The following is a 15,875-nucleotide window of genomic DNA, read 5'->3' as shown; positions in this document are numbered from 1 at the left end:
CCTCTCTTTCCTCTCAGAGAAATCCCAGAGGATGGCATAGGGTAATTGCTCATCAGCCCCGAGGGCTCTCTCTCATGCAGTATTCCACAAGGTTTCATCCTGTCATCTCTCCTTTCAACATATATATGAGGCCACTGAGGAGATAACGAAATAATTTGGGCTGTGGTGTCATCAGCACGCAGATGATTCACAGTCCTACTCTCCTGTCAGACCAGGATGGTGCAGTCATACTGTGCTTCCAGTACCTGGCTGAAATATGGGTATGATGGCAGCTTAATCCCAGGGAGATAGGTGCTATGTTGGACAAGTAAATGGAAGCATTCATAAGATATTATCTACCCTTATTATTCAGTTTCACCTCTTCTGAAAGAGGCTTACAGTCTCAGCTTTCTCCAGGTTCCTAAGTTTGGTTCTGGGTTTTCAAATTGGATCAGTGTTAATAAATATTACTTGTCACTTGTGTTTCAGTCAGTGGAAATAATTTCTACTGGTGTGAAGCTTGTCACATCAGTCCAGGTCTTCTTCCAGAACACATTACTGCAGTCAGCTGTCCCTGGACAATGACTACAAATGATGGCCAGGTGTTCAATGAGTAGTGATAGCAATTCATAGTACTTCAGCCATGTAGCTGCTGTAGAGCATGGTACTGCCTGTCTGATTTAAAATGGTACCCAATGCAACATTTTAATGGTTCTGTATGTTGCGATCGCAGCTGTGCAAGGTATTTCTCTGCCTTTCAGCAGAGATAATGCTGATTGCACTGAAATCAGTCACCTGAGATCTTGCACTTTTAGCCACTGGATGTGAAAGTTCGTTCACCTGATTGATCCGTTCATTTTTGATCCGAGATCTAAATTCAGTCTCTTTTTGTCCAAGGAAAATGAGGTTTGTTGATCTTCAGGCATGATAAAAAGAAGCGATGATGATATGTACTTAATCCTTTGGACTATGAATGTATCTGGATTAAAATACTGTGTATAACACCATATAGTTTAATTTGAAAATAAATAGTTCGTCTTACAGAGACATTTTAAAAAATAAATACAACCTTTCTTACCTGAGTTCAGCTGTATCTAAATAGCTTTTTTAAAAAGTTTGCTGAGTTAAAGTCCACTGTACATTATTCACTGTAAAAATTCATACTAGTTTACACTAGTACAGTCCGATAGTATAAACTTAATATAAAATTGGCATGGCCTCGAATTATCTTGAATAGAGAGAGACTATTAGTATTAATTTAATGCCAACGGTTTCTACTGTTTTGGAAACACTAATCGTTATCATCATATTGCACTACATAATATCAAAATGTTTAGCATCCCTTTCTCTATAGTTACGTGGTTTCATCTGGCAGTCTAGGATATTTTCTCAATCTAAAAGGCAGCTGGAAGCGCTTGTTGTTACTTTGCTGGCTTGTACAAAAGTCAAAGCAATCTAAATCAGATGAACTAAATGTGTTTGTTACTACACTTAGGTCTAGTATAGCTGATTAATTCAAAATTCAAGGATTAACATTTAGATATTAAAATATTTGTATACATAACATGTTAAAGTAATATTTAGGGGAAGACAATGAAATATTACGAGAAAGACATGAATGTTCTATAATCTGACATTTTTTTCCTTGAGAATGAAGAAAATATTATTTTTCAGAGGACCCAATAATTATATCATGTGAATGTTTCTTCTTTCTATTGATGAGTGAAAGTGAACTATATTTACTATAAAATAAATGACATGTAAGTATTTCCAAAAAAAATTTTTACAACTTTAAATTCTTGTCAAACATAAAATATTCTATAACTCAGACCCATAATTTGAGCCCTGGTCTTTGACTGAATATCTATGGAGTGATAGTGAGCCTCTTGAAATCATATTCCTACATTTGTACTTGTGCAATGATCAGCTTTGTATACATTCATAATCTTTCTATTCTTTGTTTCTTGAATGATATAAATTAAGATATTAAAAATACCTCAGAAGAAAGATCCATTAGCAAACAGATATTAGTTGAGCTGCAATCAAAAATCAAAATAGAGATCTTGTTTTTAAAGTTTTATTGTTTGCAAATTATTTTTAAAATGCCACAGTCAGTCAAGTTGTTTTTTTCAACTTTTTCCATTTTACTTTTCAAATCTTTTTTTCTGTGAAAGGTGGGGGGTTTTGTGGGTTTGATTTTGCTTTTTGGGAGGTTGTTTTGTTGTCTTTTGTAAAGGTTCCTTCCATTACAAAATATACTCTAATATGTACTTAGGTGGTTTCCAAGAGGGCATTTAATTATAATTAATACCTCTACTTCAAGTAATCTGTACACTTACACACACACAAATTAGCCATACAAGTCTATACATCCGCATACAGTGCTCAAGGGAGTACAGGATGATAGAAGTTCCCAATTTTACAACTACATACCTGCAGAATGTAATGTGCTAAGTTGGAAAAACATTTCCTTTTATGAGTTGCCACAGCTGCTGCTGCTTTTCTCAGCCAACATTAAAAATTCTGAGGTTACTCCGTTAGAAAATGTGAGATGTCAATACAGACTACATCGCTAACTGTACATTGTATAAAAGTTATTTGGGATATAAATCCCAAAGCTTTTACTTTGATTTACCAAGAATGCCCACATTCTTTTGTTTATTGTAGCCTGAGGAACAGGCTTTTCAACTTTTAAAATCTTTTGAACTTACCTCCTCCTGGAAAGGAAAAAAAAATCATCACGAGGCTGGGATTTACTTTGGGGTTGTTCCAAAACTATTACAAATTACTGTCTCAAATATCAAAGGCTTTTGCTATTAAACTATTAGGAATATTCTCTGGACACCAGTAACACTGACATAACTGCATTTTTTGAGAAATTAATGAAAAAGTCTTTAATCAAAACTAATTTAGTAAAATTTGGAAAAAAATCCCCAACATAAATTATTCTGGTAAAGTAAGAAGAGATCCTAAAAATCTTATCATTTTGTGTACAAAAGTATTGTGGTAATTTTGTTTTGCACCGTTGGTAAGATAACAATTAAAACAAAGATGGAAACACTGACTTTTTGCATATCCTGCTGACAAAGAAGCATCCACAATATTTCAGTACTGATTAACTTCTTCCTGTAAGACCATTCCATACAGAACAAGTTGCAGATATGCGCTTTGTTTACCTCAATTCTAAAAAGAAGCATTCTAAGATATAATGAATTAAATTTATCCTGGTGCAAACAGATTGTAGAAGGACCTTGGTAAACAAACTCATGTTAGCGTTTACACTAACTTCATGTAAACAAATCAAGAACAGTTAAATGATATTTGAGAGAAGCGCAATCAGGACGTGGTGTCAACTGCATAAGGTTACATCACAACAGCTTTTTCACCCTAGCAGCCCTTAGCCTCTCCTTGACTCTTAGGAAAGATGTGGGTCCACTATATTAATAAAACCAGGTTTCAAGATAACTTCTCAAGCCAATGTCACCTTCTCCAAAGAAACCACGACCAGGATAGGTACAAGGACAACCATTTGCAAGGGTGACAACAAGCAATCCTCTATATATTCTTGACACAGCCTTCAGCAATACTATGAATTTCATCCTAAAGTTTTCAGCAGTGTACACGCAGTTTCTACTACACAGATAACACTTATGGTAATATCTAATCACTGTGTGAAGGTGGTATCAAAATGGAAATAATCTGAGAGAAGACTTAAAAAGAAAAGCCAAACAAAATACAAAACACCATGAAGGAAAGGTCAATAAATTCTCAAATTGAGAATCATCAATATATTATACTAAATATGCATGGTCTTCAAGGTCAATGTTTTCCCTGGCCTTTATGATAATAATATAACCTATACAAAACTAAATATATGAAATGGACATAAACTCATAACACATTGAAGTACATCAATTAAAAAAAAAAGGACATAGTAATTGTTTTAAATGGCTTCTGTTTCTAACATTGCTTATTCACTGCCCTCTGAGTGCCTGTTAAAATCAGGGAGCAGGTCACTCACCAGCAAAAGCAATTATAAAATGCAAATGACTGAGCATTTATTGTCAAGATTGGCTAGATAAAAAAGGTCTGCTTAATAACATGTTTCCAAGCTGATGACATAATTAGATGTTTGTATCATAAACAATAGGAAAGAATACAAGCCTTTAGCAGTTTTTAGAAAGGCTGCAATTGAAAAAATAGGTGAGCGTTGTGACATAAATTCTATTAAAAATTAACAATTAAATTTCCCTCTGAGAAATTAGAAGGCACCATCTTGTGGTTACTCTGCAAGAATGCAATCAGGACAGCCGCCGGCCTGCCATCTCCTCCTACCCCTTCCGGCTGTGTCAACTGGAATGTCAAAATTCTGCCATAGACAAGGACAATGCATTGTCATTCCAATTATTTCCTCTGAAAAAGATCAGTGAGACTATGTACTAGGTAGGACTAGAGGGGTTATTTAGCTCAAAATACACCCCAGGCTATCACATTAACCAAATGTGTGTTTGAGGTAGACAGCAAATTCAGAATTATTGGTAATCATAGCAAAATCACACTTAATTTCTAATAAGTTTAAGATCAAATACTACCATAACCTAAACTCTGCAGTTCAGTAAAGCTGCATGAATTTTTCAGCCAGCTAGGAACAGAAACTTCCTTTCCTGTTATCCTTACATTATCAAAACCAAAATATGGTTTATGCATTTTGCAGGTGGTGTTTGAAATTTTTGTACAAAATTTGTTTTGGGCAAGAGTCAACCAGTTAAGTTTGTGCCATCTTCAAAGATACAGTTAGTCTCATATACAGGTCACAGTTCAGCATTGAGAATTTCTTGTTCAATAAAATCTGCAGTTGTAAGTAAAACACTGTTTTGTATGTAACACACGTGTATATTCATAGCTACTGATGTCTGCTTTGGGTCCAGTCCTGCTAACTGCTGGTTCATTGTACCTTGTGAGATAAACCAGATTGATCTTTCTCAACTCGATTGTGTAGCTGAGCAGTGAACTATTTACCATGGAAAGTTCAACTGTTTTTGTCTTCCTTGGGAAATGTATGTAAAATATAAACAGTATCAATTTAGTTATTGTTTTTATTGCTTTTATAATAAATTATGAATAAATAACTATTTCAGAGGGGCTAATTTAACTGATGTTTAGGTTATGATTTGATCATATAGCTCCAGAAATACTTCGTTGGTGTTATTGTTTCAGTATGCTCTAAGATTTAATCTAGTATTTTGTATTATAGAAAGTCTATGACCAGATCTCCCCTAGTGAAACAAACAGTTAAGGTACACTGACATGTGTCTCATTTCACAATATTTGAAGTACTTAACAGTTCAAAACTAATAAAATGTACATCTGCTATTTTTTCACAAGTAGGCCTAGTTCTGACCCGCTGATGACTCAATGAGTTTTGAATGGCTATAAATGATAGCAGAATTGAATCCATAAATCGTTCTTTTCACATCCATCAAATCTGGATCTTCGAGAAAGTACTTAGTAAATTAGGCCGCTCATTTTTCAAACAAACTAGCCATAGTAAGTGTCAGTGACCGACAGTCTAACTGTGATAACATCCAAGCTTATCTTTGCTTTTGAATGGTGTCAATAAAAGAGGAATTTCACTGTCTGGAAAGTGTTGTGGTGGCATGAATTCATCTGTTTCCCAGAAAGACTACAGTTAGAGACACATGTTTCCTTTGGATTTTTGAGCATATCAGGAGCATGGTTGTTCTGAACCACTTTGGTTACAAGATGCAGCAGGTTTTTTAGCAAATAACACAATTTTGTCTGCTGCTTTTCTAAGTTAAATTCCTTTAAAGATTTCACTCCTCCAACTAGGTTCACACCAGCTAATGTGTCTGTTTACACTCACATTGCAGGAGTGGGGTGACATCAAAAATGCTAAAAAAATCTAGATGATACACTTTAAATTTGCATTGCCCCGCCACTGGAAGTTCAACTGTATATTTTGTATGCATTAAAAAGCAGACACACATGTTAATATGCCCATTTATATCCCAGGATACTCCATATATTCAGCAGCTAAAGTTATTTGATTTCTTTTGTTTCCTTAGTTGTTAATATGACCTTTGATCTTCCCTGTTTCCAAATGTTGACAAGTATTATACAAATGCCAGAATAACACTCTGATTCTAAAGGGAGGAAACTATAAATGTTATGAAAAATAGGTGCCCCCTCTCTCCCTGTAGGATAGCCAAGGCAGCATTATTTGCATGGTTTACTCATCGCAGTCGAGGAGATGTAGAGACTGGAGACAGATGACAGTACTGCTTATCTCCCCTTTGGCTGCTGCTGTCCCCTCTCCTAGGCAAAGGGGATCTACTACATTTGAAGAGGATGGAAGAGGACGTTCACAGAAGGTCTGTGGGACCTGGGAGAAGAGTGGGTGAGGGGATGCTGGGGTAGGCCATGTGTAGGTATACTGGCTTCATTTTCCTGTTAATTTCATTCCAGAAGTAAAATTCTACTGAAATTTTACTGGTCTCCTGACATCGGGGCATATGGGTGTAGTGGGGAGGGGAGGGAAGAGAAGGTAAGAGATTGACAGCAAGGAGGAAAGAGAGGAGAGAGACCTGAGTCTTTCACTCCAGCTTTTCCTTCAGCTTCACTCCTGACTTTTTAAAATATCTCAGTACTTGATGATGAGACATTTCTGGTACAAGTACTGTTAAAAGGTCAGGTACTTCCCGTCATTGCTATCTCTATCCATCATTAACAAACAAAACTAAAAAAAGAAGTTAAAAAAAAAAAAAAAGAAAGAAAAGAAGCCAAAAAAACCACAAAACCATAGGGCTTGGAGAAACAAGTCCTTAATTAGGAAGTTTCTGTTTGCTTCCTCACACAATTTCCAACATTCTGTTATTGTCACATAAGATATGTATTCATACCCTGCAAAATACTGAACTCGTTACAAGACTATTATCAAAACAGTCTTATTTTTCTAACTAAGTGCTTGTTAAAAATCCAGAAAAGCTGAACCAAATTATACTGACGTCCACGTGAAATCCATATCCACCTTAGGAATGGATAAAAATTATTGAGACTTACATGGGTTACTTAAGTAACGGGTATCTTTTTCCTCACAAATTCATTCCAGAAACATAACATTCCAATAGCATGTTAACAGAAAGGAATCAGCCTATAGTATCATAAAGAAGAGGATCTAAGTGGTCCTTTAATAATTTAATAAAATGTACCCATGTTCAAACTGTGTTTAGGACTTTGTAACTTCATATTGCCTTTGTGTATATTAGAAAAAAACTTCTTTAACAATATATTTATAACAGGACATTTGCATACCAAAAGGTTGCCTCAAAAGAAGTGAAAACAAATTGTAAATTTTCTAAGTAATAATTCAAGTTACAAAAACTCATCAGTAGCATCTGGAAAAATATCAATATAAATATAAGTGTTGGATTTAGTACTGATTTTATTGAATTAAATTTCTAAATAGAAACATAGAAACTGCCATAGGTCACAAGCTCCTCAAAAGGAAAAGAAGAAAAAAAGAAAAAGATCTAGTAAAATCCAACAGTTTCTCTCAATTTTTAAAATTCAGAATTTGTCATAGCAATAAAACATATGTCTTGAGTTTAGGTTTAAACATGGGCATATATATATAGAAAGTTTTATTTATTTATTATGCAAAAATGATAACTCCAACTAAGAATTTCACAAGATATTACTAGTCTTGGTACAGAGTATCGTTGTTGTTTAAATTGCAAGTACAGAACAAATTAGAATTTTCAAAACTGAGACAGTTAGAAATTACAGGACATCATATCAGTAGTAAACCCACCAAAAAAAAGTCAGGCTGATGTAATCTTTTCCAGATGCTACCAGGACAAGTTTGCAAGTATAAACTTCTGTAAAGAACATTTCTATAGAGACATATTTAGATTTTGACTTTGAGCTACAGACAGTTTGTCTTTTGAAAATGAGAATTATCTGTAGAAGATTAATTTGTTTCCCATTACAGTTTCGGATTTCTTCTTCATCCATAAAATTAACTGCAGTGAACTTCCAGGAGTAAAAAGCTGTCTTTTTTCAGGCTTGAATAAGAGGAGAAATAGTCACTTGTCCTGAAATCTGGCTACAATTAAACACATTGAAGACAAATTAAAAGCTGTAAATGTAAAACTTTGGGTACTTTGCTGTGATCCTTTGTTATACAAGTACTGTACTATACAATAAGCAATCAGTATACATCACCTACATTTTGCAACCAAATGCTTAAAGTATTATTTAAACAGACCATAAATATAAAATAAAATAGGAAAAGACAATATTTACCTTTTCCAACTGGGCATTTTTTTTTGATTTATACAAAAACTCCCCCACTGCCACAAAGACAGAAAGCACCAATCCTGCTGCCAGCACGATGAAGATTCCTCCAATATTTTGAACTCCCAAAGCACTGGCCTCTTTACTTTCCTCCTCTGGGCAGCCATTGCCTCTCCACCATTTCTCTTTCATCATGTGGAGCTTGCCCTCCTCTTGCAGCTGAAGAATTGCTATAGTGATCTTGTCTCTATATGGAGAACCTAAAGAGACCACAGGGAATATATAATGCATGGGATACTTTAAGGAAAATTAGTTATCCTGATAAGAATAAAATGTAATATAATGTCACAGAAAAAACTGTATCCTCTATAACTGTAATATTTACCGAAAAGCCCTTTACATCTCACCACGGTCACCCTGGTCACATAAATAGAAACCCACATATGCACACACATATAAATATATATGCACAAAACTTGACCGACCTGCTGATGTCTGTAAGCCAGGCAACTTGATGCAACAAGTTCTATCACAATTAGGCCCATGGTCTCAAACATCTTCATGCCCAACTATTATATCCAGCCAAATAGTATTCATCTTTCAGTTTCCATCAGGCTTTTAATTATGCCACAGTATATTTAGTCTAATATACATAAATCTACAGGCAGTTGCTTCATAGCTTGTTACCCTAAAGTTAATTTAAGGTCTGATATGTAACGAACATTTTATACTATTACTTTATTAAAAGAAGAAACAAGAATTTATGCTTCCGGACCAAACCACAAAAGTCTCTGTTTGATGGATTGTCAGGTACTTAAGATACCTTCCAAGGACGCACTTACTTATTAACAGTACGAGGCAGCAATGCATTCAGAAAGATAAGGTTAAGTGTGTTTGGATAACAGGGATGTAAATTTTCATATTTTAATGTGTGTCTTTCTCATAGTTCAGTATTTTAAAATGACATGATAATTTTGTAGCTTTTGAACATTTCAATATTTCAAGGGGCAGTTCAAAGGGTAGTGTCATATCTTTGTCATTTGCTCACTTTTTCTTTATATACTGTATAAGGACTTTTCAATGAGTATTTTAAAATGTACATTAATTAATGAATAATGCCAATGGAGAAAGATTTTATTTTGTGAATGTTAGAGAGTAAATCATATCTGTTAGAAGTGCTTTCTATATTAAGATTTGTGTAATATTTAAGGAGATAACAAAGCCACCATTTTTCTTATCCTCCTTCGAAAACAGGAACAAAAGACTGTTCATTAAGGCAGTTAAGAAATCCCAGGAAAAAAAAAAGAGTAGATGAAAAGGTATGGCATCCCCTCTTTCATGTGATATGAATGCAGTTCTACAAAGAATTCCTCCTCTTTTTCTTTCAGTCATAATAATGCTATTTACTAGCTGTATTTTTTACAATGTTTCCATTGGCTGAGTGATAAAAAGCATTTTCATAAACTTGATGCTTTTTAAAAAAGAATCCTCAGCATCCTTTGGAGAGATGCTGCCCATTTGACCATTTCATGTACTGTGATCAACTGTGAAGGAGTTGAAGGAATGCATGGATAGGATATTTTAAACTCTTTACACTCTTGAAAAATGTATATTTTCTTTTGGAATTTCTTTCAATTTATTTCTTCAATTTCTTCTTACATATCTAGAGTTTATCATGAGAATAAAACTAACAGCAAAGGGTTGCTGTGCCAACATGGAAGTAAAACATAAAAAGGATCATTAATTACAAAACGCTCCGTGCTTTTCCTTTTTCCCAGAATAAAAGGTGGGAAAAGCTGGCCTCAAAGTATTTAAGTTGCAAGAACTTATGCTTTTATCCTCTATGTTTAGAAAGTAATGATTTTCTGTACTAGGAGCTAAACTGTGTTTACACAGGACTATATGGGAAGCAGAAAGAAAGGAAAACAAACTCTTTTCTACTTTTCTCTTGTGCATGCAGGGGCCGAAGTCACACTGTTTCAGACCATCCGTATTATGCTGAACCTCTGCAAAACCCTATACTTGACACATTTCTTCAGTCAGATGGAAGAAGGAAAGTGATTAGTCCACAAGAGCCTGGGGAAGTGCAAGTGCATCCTATAATCTTTTGGAGACATTTTCAGTGTTACACTGCCTATAAATATTTAACAACAACAACAACTTAAATAACATTAGATTCTGAGAAATAATCTTGGACTCAGTTTAAGCCATCTTCTGATCTGACAGGCTGCTTTCTATTAAACTGATTTGCATTTCATTTCCACACTTTCTGTTGGTCTAAATATAGGCAGTACGAACTATTCTTCATGTATTATTTATATATTCTATGGACCAGATTTGTAGACATACAGTTCTAGTCCATTTGAAGCACTTAAAAAATGAATTAACTGAGGAATTCATAGACAGAAACCATGAAGCATGGACTAATCCTATCTACAATTAGCTAAGTTTACGAGGATTGCCTTAGAAACATACAGTTAATAGTGATTCAGTTCAACAGTATTTGTATCACTTACTGTTCATTATTTGCAAAATTCTGCGCAAATAGTTGTGGAGTGGACAGATTACAGAGCCTTTGCTGTTTCTACTGCAATATTTGTATTTGTTATACCTTCCTATCTTGTATTAAAAGTGGTAATCTCACAAGTAAGGATCAATGTGGATTGCATACTGCTGCTGTTAAATTAAGCATTTAAAATTTTACACCCATTGAAAAGGTAGCATTCAATGCTGTAGTTCTATTCTGTTTCTGAATGGCTTTCAGTGTTCTAAATTAATCTATTCACATTTTGCAATAAATAATGACTACATCTAATAATCTGATATTTGAAAAAAAGTAGTTTGTAATGCTGTTTATACTAATTCAAGTGGTCATTTAGAGAACAAAGGAAGCACAGCAAAGATACTGCTTCCTAAGATTTTATTTGCTCCTAGATTTTTTTTGGTGATACACGCTGCATTGCAAGTCCTAGCAATGGAAAATCCACCCAGAAGCATGTGAAGTGGTTAAAAGTATCATGGTCTGATCTGTGGATGACAAAGTTAGGTTACAAAAAGAAGAGAAAACAACTAGAGAATATAGACAAGGCATTCAGGTTACACTCTGCATGTTAAAACTGTTTTCCTTGCAGAAATGAAAAATTTCAGCAAGTAAATGTAAAAGATTTTTGACATTTACTAGTAATTTTCCCTATTACTCCTGTCACATGACTGAAAGATGAATCCAGCCTTTCCATGAGATGTTGCAAGAATGCCATGTCCTGTTTCCTACAATTTTTTAGAATCTGAAGTATTTCATTTAGGAGAATTTACTGTTCAAGAGAAAAAAAATAAAATGAAAACAGAATCTTTAAGATGCCCTAAGACTCCCAGACAATGTATATGAATGCATTTCCAAAATAAACACAGGATGAGTAAGAATAAAGTAAAAAAGTAGAAGGAAAAAAAAAAAAAGAATAAAATTCTGCCATGTGAAGAACTGTGAACTTTACATCTCAACCTTCAATAAAAAGACAAGTAGTTGAAAAAAATCTTACCAGTCTGTGCATTTGATATTTAAAAATCCACCCCAAAATCAAGGAGAAAGATGAGTACATAGTCTTCCATTGAGTGGAGAAAGGGAGAAGTCCAGCGCAGAAATATCTGACTTTTTCTTCCCTTTCTTTTCCCAGTTCCTACTGCTTTCATTTCTCTAGCAACTGATAAGCTATTCCCATGACAAACTGGGACTGGAGGGCCTACAGAACATAATCTATACATTATTTGCTGATCTCACTCTAGCTGCTGTTTGGAGGAGTAAGAATTTCTGCCAGAATTTCAAGACTTTCTCTTACAGATTAGAGACCTTAGTGCCTTCCTATGATCAACAAACTCAATAAGGGATGAAATAATTTATATTTGCAGTTACCTGCTTATGAAAATCTAAAATAAAAATGAAAATTTGCATAAAATTCTATTGTCTGAAGCATCTGTACAAAACTAGGATAACAAAATCTCAGAAATACTGCAGAAGTTATACACAGATAAGTTTTCTGCCCTGAAGTTTCAGTATGTAAAGATTTATGCACATAATGATGTGTTTAATCATAAATTATGAACACATCAGTTTTTTTATATAAAGACTTCACTGCATATAGATTCGTATGTTGAAATCCTGCCGATCTGGTTGGTCTTGAAAATACTTCCTACTAGATTATAACTTAGTAAAATCTCCAGCCTGCTTACTCTTAGTCTGTTTCATTCATTCCATCAAATACAAAAGGCGTTGGAGCATATTGGGACCTGTAGAGCTGAATTTGACCCTAAGTAAACAAAAAGGAATAGCAGCATATCGCTAACTCGTTCATTAAGAAAATGTTGAACCAGGAACTTTTTACTTTCATTGTTCCAGGAGCATTTTACCAAAAGAAATCACTATGAATTATCTTGTATTCTGAAAGTTGGTGCCCGTGGGACATAATTATGTGTTACTTTGGATTTGCTAGACAGAAAAATCCATTCTGAACATTCCTGTTCTACTTATCTTGCAACATTATTTCATACTCTGTGTACTTAGCCTGAGGAAATGAGAGAGGCAGTTAGGAATGCACCATCATATTTGGAACATAGGTACAAAATTTAGATCATGAAGAAATTCTTCTAGTATTGAAGTATTTATTGGAAGAAGAAAGCCCCATGTAACAGGGAAGACGTTCCTTTAATACCTAGATGTTAAAGCCGTGTGTGAATAGTTTACATTGAACAAAGCAACCAATTTGAGTTCTAGTTTTAGCAGTTGAAAGGAAGAAGGACCAAACTCAGCATGGGGATGTTTTGGGGTTTTTTTTTGATTCGAGGGTTTGGTTTTTTTCCAGCGTGAACCCATTCCCATTGCGGTTACACCAGACTGATGTATCTAACCTAAAGTTAGCTTGGGTACGTATACATAAGCTGCAGTCACAGTCTTGCTTCAGAGCAGGCATAGCTGAAATTTCCAAAAGAATGCTGGCTAACACCATTTATGCTCATTTAAGTCTTGGCATACTGACATTTCTCTGTACTTATTCCATAGCTTAGCCACATCAAGAATCACAGATTAAATGTTCTGCCACCAAACTGATTGCATGCTTAGTTAAATCATATTTGAAAGTTTTGTTTGTTATATTGTTCTGTTATCTCTGTCCGTCAGTTACTATGATGAAGCTTTCCTTTTGTTTTTACAACACAAAATTTAGTAGAGATCTTTGGAACAGACATTCCTTGCTAGGGGATAACTGGTGACAGGGTATGTGGAGTTCAGTTTCTCTTAAGTGCCATGCATACTGCAGTCGTAGGCATGACAGAAACAAATCGGAAGGGACTTCATGTACACATAATTGTGGAATAGGTGTTTAGACTATGAGGCACCATGGAAAAACTGCTTCCTACAGGTTCATGTGTCACAGGGCCTGAAACACCTTCCAGGAATCTGTAGCACAGTCAGCACTCAGTAATAAAGACTGACAGCCACAGTGATACATGCCATAGAAAAGGAACAGGCAGCTCAGGTGCACTGGGTACAGGAGAAGCACTTACTTTAGCTCCACAGAAATGTTTTTCTTTTAAAAGTCATAGCTACCTCTGTTCCCTAACTCCATTAACCCTCTCTAATTGGGATGGGAGGGAAGCGACAGAGAGAAGGGTCAACATAGCTTAGTTTGTTCTTCTTATCTGTGGATTCAAAAGTCTCCAAGCAACACATGAAGAAGGAAGAGGGATTCTGTCAGTTCCCAGTCCCTGGCTCCACTTTCAAAATCAGCTCATTTTCACATAAGAAAAGATGACTGAAGACTCTTTCCAGGTTATGGAGTAATGCTATTGCCATAGCTGGGGATTTGATGGATTAAAATTCTTTGGCAATCCTAGAAGCAAGCAACATCCCACAGAGAAGAGCAATAAATCAAAAGAAAAGGCAACAGTTCCTGCAAACTTGACACAGGAGCAGATCCTCCTGTAATCCAAAATCTGGATTTCAGTATGACTCCAAGTAAATGAGCAAGGCTCATCAATTGAAAAGAAAAAAAAAAAAAAAAAAGCCACTGATGAAAAGATGTTCTCAGTAGCAAAATTAACCACTTAGTTAAGAAGTAGCAATTGGCCAGGTATTTTTAAGAGTATAGAATAAACCTGAGATCATTGCATTACACCAGGAGATGGATGTGAACTCTAAACGTAGTTTTGATAACAGGCATTCTTTGTGATGTTTAGTGAACTGCTTTTTCCTGTTTCTTACCTCTATGCCTCACAGCAAATTTGTTGTTTTATATTTATGAAATGATCAGACAGCACAGCATTCTCACCTCTAAGGTACATATGAATTAATAGCAAAGCATCCCAAACACACAGAGTTTAAACACGCTTCCCAAGTGTACTGAAAACAACTCCTATATTAACAAACTTTGAGTGGACACAGATCTTTTTAATGTAGAAAGGTGTGAAAATCTTGGGTTTGCCACCCCAAGAGATAGTAACATATGCACACATTTCCTATTTGCTTATGATTAATGCATTAAAATATGAGATAGATTTAAATATTAATAAAAAGCATACTTTTTGCTCCTCTACCAGCTGTCCTTCTGCTTCCTTATGGAGTTTCAGCTCATGGAGCTTTAGACTTCTGGGCATGAAGAAGTCTTTTTCAAAGCTCTTTAAATACTCCACGTCATGGACAATTTTGGGAATAAATAATAAAGTGGCAGGTCTAATATATGAAATACTTGCAACTTTCATTTAGCTCTGTTGCATACACCTTAGCTTTCCCATACTTGTCTCTCTGATGAAATACATAACTTCAAATTTTACTGTTGTTTTCCAAAGGATGTATGAGGATAAAATATTTATCAGGATAGGTTAATGCTTCTGGTGAAACAAAATCAGTGTATCCTGATTCTGATTGTTAACCTCGACACTTCATGCTACATTAAGATTATCATATTGTAATATTAGACATATTGTAAACATTAAATATTTATTAATTTGCAGTTACTAAAATGGAAAATCATCAGTAGAGGTCTACAGCAGTCTAAGGTACCCCATATCTAATTAAAACTGCAAACATTCAAAACAAAATCGAAAACAAAGCTGTTCACTATTCCTTTATATATATATATATGTATTCACATTTGAGATACATGTATGGCTTGGAAAAGACAAGTTGATGGTAAGAGGCAGGAAATATTTTAAATTAGTATTTTATGCCAAATGTAATCAAAACCCTTTCACAAGTGGGCTGTTCTCTAGTTGTTTTCACATCTTCCCAGTCATAATCATTCCCAACTCATGCTAATTACTGGTTGTTTCTTTATCGAACCATCATTAAAAAGTTCTTGTACGTTTATAAAGCTGAAAGGTAACCACAAGGGATCATGTAGCTGAGATTTATTTCATATCAAATGTGTCATAATTTTCCAGCTGTAAGTATGCAAAATAATTGATATCAAAATTAGATGAATGCAAAGGAGATTTAGGACTACAATAGCCATTCATGAATTCTTGTGTTCATAAGTACTTATGGTTTTAGGGTTGGGAAGGGGACATCCTTGAATATATCAAATTGTAACCAG

General features: G+C 34.8%; 1 protein-coding gene across 1 annotated transcript in view; it reads right to left on the bottom strand.

Moving 5' to 3' along the window:
• LOC104162182 (glutamate receptor ionotropic, kainate 2) overlaps positions 1 to 8,555 on the bottom strand; it is a gene marked incomplete at its 5' end in the record, with an annotated part of 15,622 nt that extends 7,067 nt beyond the window's left edge. Inside the window, one exon of the mRNA XM_009700849.1 lies at positions 8,305 to 8,555. Coding sequence (XP_009699151.1) covers positions 8,305 to 8,555 — 251 coding nt within the window. The remainder of the gene's footprint in view (positions 1 to 8,304) is intronic.
• Between the last annotated feature and the right edge of the window lie 7,320 nt (positions 8,556 to 15,875).

The sequence above is a fragment of the Cariama cristata genome, unplaced genomic scaffold (genome assembly GCF_000690535.1).
Source record: "Cariama cristata isolate BGI_N322 unplaced genomic scaffold, ASM69053v1 scaffold3030, whole genome shotgun sequence".
NCBI lineage: Eukaryota > Metazoa > Chordata > Aves > Cariamiformes > Cariamidae > Cariama > Cariama cristata.
This window is presented reverse-complemented; position numbering and strand designations above follow the sequence as displayed.